Genomic DNA, 7,373 nt, shown 5'->3' with positions numbered 1-7,373 from the left:
TTCTTTTCCTTTTTTATTTGGGTGACCTCGTTAAAAAACCCCCGAGAGGGAAAAAGAGTGTCCCCTTCAACTAAATTGTTACATGGCTGCTTACATAAGTTAACTAAAATAAAATTTTAAGTTGGCTGCATTCCAGCTGCGTGGGATGAGACCCCCCTCCAATGTCTCTAGGTTGTACGAACCGTTGCCCTTAGCTTCGGTAATTCTGAAGGGTCCGGTCCACTTGGGAGACAGCTTATTCTCCAGCTCGTATGGATGAGCCTTCCTCATAACTAGGTCGCCAATCTGAAACTGTCGCGGCTTTACCTTAGAGCTATATTGTCGCTCTACCCTTCTCTTTACTGCTTCGGCCTTTATTCTGGCTTCCTCCCTAGCTTCGTCCAGTAGGTCTAGGTTCACCCGCCTTTCTTCGTTGGATTCTTCCGCCACGAAGTTTTGGAAACGTGGTGAGCTTTCGTGAATCTCAACTGGGTTCATCGCGTCCGACCCATACACCAAGCTGAAAGGCGTCTCCATGGTGGAAGATTGGGGCGTGGTGTGGTATGCCCACACGATCCTTGGCACCTCCTCCGCCCATGCTCCTTTGGCCTTTTCCAGCCTTCTCTTTAGCCCTCTCAGCAAAACTTTGTTTGCTGACTCTACCTGCCCATTAGTCTGGGGGTGTTCAACTGATGCGAACACCTGCTTGATGCCTACCTCAGCACACAGGTTTCTCAACTGCTGACTGGCGAACTGGGTTCCGTTATCGGATATCAGCCGCCTAGGTACGCCGAAACGGCACACAATATTCTTCCGCACAAAGTGTTGGACTTTGTGCGCAGTGATCTAGGCCACGGGCTCCGCCTCTATCCACTTGGTGAAGTACTCGATGGCGACGATCAAGTACTTCATTTGCCTTATCGCCAGCGAAAACAGACCTAGGATGTCGATCCCCCAGGTATGGAAAGGCCATGGGCTGTATATGGATCGCAGCTCCTCTGGCGGCGCCTTGTGCCAGTCTGCGTGTTTTTGGCATTGCTTACAATGCTGGTCGTGTCGCACGCAATCGTCCTTTACTGTTGGCCAATAAAAACCTCCTCGCACCACCTTAGAAGCTAAGGACCTTCCGCCTACATGGCTCCCACAAATGCCTTCGTGGAGCTCCGTCATTATTATGGTACACTCGTCGCCGCTTACGCATGTTAAGATAGGGTGAGCGAAACCGTGCCTGAATAACACTGCGTCTACCAGGGTGTACCTTGCAGCATTTCTCTTAACCTTCTTACCTTCTTCAGGCTCCACTGGGAGAACCCCATCCGCTAGGTACCGCCTGTATGGCGTCATCCAGGTGTCTCCTTCGGCTAAAACATGTATCTGCGTTCGCCTCCCTCCTTCGGGTGTGTCCGTGTATACGCTAATGTGAGGCGCCTTCAACGTATCTGAGTCAAGGAACGATGACTCCTTGGCCTTCCTCTCGCGGTGCTTATATGGAGGACATCCACCCCGTTATCCTCTATGAATTTCCTCAGAGCCTTAAGCGTCTCTTGGATTACAGTCCTCTGCCTGCCCCCCTTGCCTGAGTTGGCCAGCTTGGCGAGCAGGTCAGCTCTGGCATTCTACTCCCTTGGGACATGCACCAGCTCAAGAGCATTAAAGGCTCCCTTTAGCAATTCGACGTACCTTAAATATGCCGCCATCTGCGGGTCTTTCGCCTGGAACTCGCCCAACACTTGCCCCGTAACCCGTTGAGAGTCACTCTTCACTAATAGGTTCCGCGCGCCCATTTCTTTGGCTAAAAGCATTCCTGCAATCAGGGCTTCATACTCAGCCTGATTATTACTGGCTTTGAAAGGGAAGCGCAGGGCCTGCTCGATCAGTACACCGTCTGGTCCTTCCAAGACTATTCCCGCACCACTTCCTTGCTGGTTGGAAGAGCCATCCACTGAGAGCGACCACTGTGAGCCTGCCTCCACCTCCTGTTCGCCTCCGGGCGAGAGTTCTGCCACGAAATCTGCGTATACCTGCCCTTTGATGGACCCTCTGGGCTTATACTGGATGTCGAATTCTGAAAGCTCCACCGCCCAGCGCACCATCCTTCCAGCTACATCGGGCTTCTGCAGTACCTTCTGTATAGGGAGGTTCGTCATCACTACCACCGTGAAGCTGTGGAAGTAATGACGAAGCCTCCTGGCGGAAAACACCACCGCCAGCGCTGCCTTCTCCAACGCCTGGTACCTCGTCTCCGCGCCTTGTAGGGCCTTGCTTACGAAGTAGATAGGCCTTTGAATCTGGTCCTGCTCTTGGACTAACACAGAGCTGATGGCTCGTTCCGTCACCGTGAAGTACAGCCGGAGGGGCACGCCTTCTACCGGTTTGCAGAGGACCGGTGGCGCCGCCAGGTATTCTTTTAGCTTGATGAAAGCTGTTTCGCATTCGTCCGTCCATGCGAAACGACTATTCCTCTTAAGGCACTGGAAATTTGGGTGCCCCTTCTCTCCTCCGGCAGAAACAAACCTCGAGAGCGCCGCCATCCGCCCCGTCAGCTGTTGTACTTCTTTTACTGACGTCGGGCTACGCATGGCGAAGATCGCTGCGCACTTGTCGGGATTCGCTTCTATTCCCCTCTCCGTGAGCATGAAACCTAGGAACCTCCCGGCCTCTACCCCAAAGACACACTTCTCGGGGTTTAGTTTGAGGCGGTACTTGGATATAGTGACGAATAATTCCTCCAAGTCTGCCACATGCTGTGCCTTATCCTTCGACGCCACTACCATATCATCCACGTAGGCGTATACATTTCTTCCTAACATGGGTGCTAGAACCTTGTCCATCAGCCTTTGGTAGGTGGCACCCGCATTCTTCAAGCCGAAAGGCATCACCTTGTAACAGTAACTGCTAGTTTCCGTCATGAATGCGGTTTTGCTTTCATCTCTCGGGTGCATTTTAATCTGGTTGTACCCCGAGAACGCATCCAGGAAACTTAGCACCTTGCAGCCGGAGGCGCTATCTACCAACGCGTCAAAGCTGGGCAGTGGGTACGAGTCCTTCGGGCACGCCTTGTTTAGGTCAGTGAAGTCCACGCACATCCTCCACTTCCCATTCGCCTTCTTTACCAGGACGACGTTGGCTAGCCACTCGGGGTATTGGATTTCCCTGATGTGGCCAGCCCTCAGCAGCTTTTGCGTTTCTTCGCGTACCACCAGCTGCCTCTTTTCATTGAATTTTCTCCTCCTTTGGCGCACGGGGCGAACCGTGGCGTCCATGCTGAGGTGATGACATAAGAAATCAGGGTCGATGTCGGGCATGTCCGAGGCAGACCACGCGAAGGCATCCAAATGGCGTGAGATCACCTCTGCCACCGCCTCCTGCTCTTCTTGGCTCAGCAGACGCCCTAGTTTAAACGTCTTGCCGCCAATGTTCCTATCCACCACGTTAGTCGCTTGTTGGTCCCTGTTGTTATCCTGAATGGGCGTCGCCTCTTCCGCTGGCGCCGTGCAGTCGGGACCCTCCCCCATGAGTGTGTCTGCTTCGGGCGTCGCCCCCATGGGCGTGGCCTCAACAGGCGTTGACCCGGAGGGCGTCGCCTCTATCATTGTCACGTCGACACTTGGCGGACGCTCAAACACCATGAACACGCTTTTCCTCAATTTTAGGCTGTTTTCATAACACTTCCGCGCTTCCTCCTGATCCGACTTGATAACTATTACCTTGCCGCTGAGGTCTGGCATCTTCATCTTCATATGACGCGTGGAGGATACCGCGTTGAGCCTATTCAGCGCCGGTCCCACCAACAAGATGTTGTAGGCGGAATTGGCGTTTACGACCAAGTATCGTATGCTTTCAATGCGCGAGGCTTCTCCATCTGTGAATGTCGTCCTCAGCTCCAAGTAGCCTCGGACTTCCACTTGGTTGTCTGCGAACCCATATAGGCAGCCTGTGTAGGGCCTCAGAAGGTCAGGGGACAAACGCAGCTTGTTGAACGTCGACAAAAACATGACGTCTGCGGAGCTCCCTTGGTCGACAAGGACCCTGTGTACCTTACGGCCCGCTGTGACAACTGAGATGACTACGGGATCGTTGTCGTGGGGTACACGTCTCAGAGATCCCCTCTCGTGAACACGAGGTCCGACTACCATGGCTCACCCGAGATTCTCTCTTCAATTGAGTTGACCCCCCTCGCGTATTTCTTCCGCTGGGAGGCGGTGGGTCCGCCACCAGAAAAACCTCCGGCGATGGTATGGACCTCGCCGAGCACGGGCATCTCGTGCGCCTGTTCTTCTGTGGGCGCCGGCAGGGTGGGTGTCTCGGCGGGTTCTGCAACATAATCCTTCAGGACCGCTTCTCACAAGCTCGTCTAGCTGATACCCCAACGACAGGCAGTTGTCGATGTGATGATCAAAAGCTTCGTGGAACTCACACCAAGAGTCTTTTCATGGCCCCAATACCTTGTCAGTCTTCGCCGGTCGCCTCAACCTCTCAGCTATATTAGGCACGGCTATCAGGTCCTTCAACTTCACCGCGAAGTTGTACCTCGCCGGTCTGGCCCTCTCCCTGACAGGACGATCGCTTCCTGCTGGGCCCCGGGGCCGGGGCTGGGGTTTTCTGGTCTCGTAGAGGCGTCTCCCCTCTGGTTTTTTTCTTCCCGTCGTGGTCTCGTTGACCCTGACGGGTTGAACCCGTGTGTGTGCCCTCGGCCGTGAGGGTACGACGGTGGTGCGCTTCTCGCACACCTATCCTTCGGAGGCGATATGTTCCACCGCCCTACGCCGTATTTCCGCAAAGGTCCTTGGGCGATTGCGAATAATAGATTCGCAAAAAGGGTCGGGACACACGGCTTTCCTGAAGGCATACACAATCATGGGCTCCTCCGACGTGCCAACTTTTACCACTTGGGCCCCGAAACGGTTGATATACTCATTCAACACTCCCCTTGGTATTGCTTCACATCAAACAGGTCGTAGGAGACTGGCGGCGGGGCCTTGTTCGCCAGGTATTGCTCTCTGAACAGTTGTAACAACTGCTGAAAGGAGGTGATATGGCCGTTAGGAAGGCTGATAAACCAATCCATCGCCATTCCTGTCAAGGTTTTCATGAAGAGCTTGCATCTTGCGGCGTCAGAGCCGCCTACTAACACCATTTGCGTGTGGAACGCCGTAAGATGCGCCTCAGGATCCTCCATCCCGGTGAAAATCGCCTTGGGCCCTGCGAAGGTGTTGGGGATCGCCGCATCTAGGATCTCCTGTGAGAAGGGAGTGGAAAACTCCCTTGGTGGGGTGAGATGCTCCATCTCCTCTTGTTCGCATTGCCCCTGGTTGTTCCTCAGACCCCGGCGCAACTCCTCATTAACGCGATGGAGCTCTTCGTTCCTCACATGCGAGGCTTCGAGATCCGCCTGCATGCGTTCTTGTTCCATCTTCGACTCCGCCATATCATCCTGCAGCCCCCGCATTATCTTCTCAAACTTGCGATGGGACTGATGTTTTATATCGGCCCCACGATGGGTGCCAAATGTTCCATCCGGTTGACTTGGGACGTCTTCGTGCACAACCTCAACCGTCAGCTAGGGACTCCTTCCCACTGGTTACCTGTGGATTCCTGCAAAGAAGGACAAAAGGGTGCCCTAGCGACCGTTTGCACTCCGACGCTCAAGTCAGCCAGCAAGAAACACCAAAAACTCTGCACCTCTGTATCGGAGCACCGTGTATGGCACTCTGAAGGTGGTTAAAAGGAACTGTGTCTAGTGTATATTTTCTCGTTCTGGCAAAGATCTTTCCCTAGTCCCTTGTGCGTAACCTCAAGGCTCGAGCAAGCAACTAGAGTGTTTATGGAAAATTTGCCAAAAGTTCGAACCCCGTTCTCAACATTCGAGGCGCTATTTAAACTACTCTAGCATTTAAAGCGTCTTAAAGCGCATTGAATTATGAAACGTTCAGCGCATTTAAGACGTTTAACCCGCTTGGGAGCATTTATAGTACCTTAAACGCTCGAAACGGAAACTGCATTAAATAACCTTAATTACCTTGTACCTGACAAAATGGCGTTTCTATTCTCACAGCGCTGTGACCCCATCTGGGGGCATTTCTTCGTGTGAGTCCTCTTTGATTCGGTCGGTCATCGGTAGTCGATGACGTCGGCAGCGGATAACCACGTGGACCACTCGCAGGGTTGCACGTGGATCAGGTGGCGGAGAAATCAGGGAGGAGGTCACCCATTACGGTGATCGGTGGTCAGTAACCGAGTGGCCACCGATAGATCAGTTCCAAGATAAACACACGGGGGGAGAACGCGAGAAGCAAAAGAGCACCGATCAGTGATCGGGTGCATGGTCATCGGGGTTTCGTGTTACACGTAGTTAAACTAGGACTGAGATTCCCAGCGAGAGCGTTACGCATGGACTTCGCATGATCATATCTCAGAGAAAGAGGAGTTGCTCGCCGGTAGAATCGTGCACGAGAGTGGCCTGAGGGAGTTAGTAAATCAGTCAGTGATTGGTGACTCTCTTAACCCATTACGTGCATGACATCGTGAAAGGGAGATCGTTTACGCAGAGAGCAATGCTTGGTGAGTGTGCCTAGTCCAGCCACACCTGGCGTTCTCCTGGGAGTGTGCAATTCACCCAGATGGAAGAAACGCGCTAAGTCACCCCGCAAGGGAATAACTTAGGCGCACAAAGAGATGCGCTAGAGCCCTTTAGGTAGTGGCACGTGTACGGTTACATGTGAGTTGCATGCCTCCACGTGTCACCATCTGAGAGGGGCGCGACCAAGATAAAGGTGCACTTCGCGTCGTGAAAGGTACACACAGAAAACAAAAACACCCACGTCTTTACTGATTGTGGTACGTTTTCGCACAATAGCGTAACAGAATTCTGACACACGCAGAGGATAGCGTAACAGAATTCTGTTAGGCACAGACACAGAGAGAGAGAGAATAAAAAAGAGATAGAGTGAGATTATTTTGGTTGGTGATTCTGTGACCTAACTTGAGCGTTGGAGTGCAAACGGCCGCTAGAGGTGCCGTCTGTGTGTTTTGCAGGTTGCGTTTAAGTTCCCGAAGAAGGTTCTAAGAGTATTCTTGCAGATAGCACAGTTGCATAGGCGGGGTAAGGAAGCGACAAAGCAATTCCTCCACGTTGGAGTTGGCGACAGGATAATTTGGCACCCACCGTGGGGCCGTGTGAATCGTGGTCCCATCCACACCAAAGTTTCTGAAGTTTCTCAAAGTTTTTGCTGAGAAAATGAGGAGAACAAGACAAACATCACCTACGCCATCTGCTGAGGAAGGAGCAGGACAATGTCGCAGTGTTGAGAGCTGAACAAGAGAAGATGCAGGCAGAGTTGGCTGCATCACAGAGCAGGAACGATGAGCTGAATCGTGTTAATGAGGAGCTGAGA

At 52.8% G+C, this 7,373-nt stretch overlaps 1 protein-coding gene across 1 annotated transcript; it reads right to left on the bottom strand.

Annotated features, from left to right (window-relative positions):
• Positions 1-1,595: 1,595 nt before the first annotated feature.
• LOC137839366 (uncharacterized) lies at positions 1,596-4,115 on the bottom strand. The gene is made up of 3 exons (XM_068648485.1): positions 2,967-4,115; positions 2,247-2,858; positions 1,596-2,093 (listed from the first exon to the last, which is right to left on the bottom strand). Exons 1-3 carry the CDS (start codon positions 4,113-4,115, stop codon positions 1,596-1,598), a joined length of 2,259 nt encoding a protein of 752 aa, XP_068504586.1.
• Between the last annotated feature and the right edge of the window lie 3,258 nt (positions 4,116-7,373).

The sequence above is a fragment of the Phaseolus vulgaris genome, chromosome 3 (assembly GCF_000499845.2).
Source record: "Phaseolus vulgaris cultivar G19833 chromosome 3, P. vulgaris v2.0, whole genome shotgun sequence".
NCBI classification, from domain to species: Eukaryota; Viridiplantae; Streptophyta; class Magnoliopsida; order Fabales; family Fabaceae; genus Phaseolus; species Phaseolus vulgaris.
Note: the sequence above shows the minus strand (reverse complement) of the source record. Positions and strands in the feature narration are given on the sequence as shown.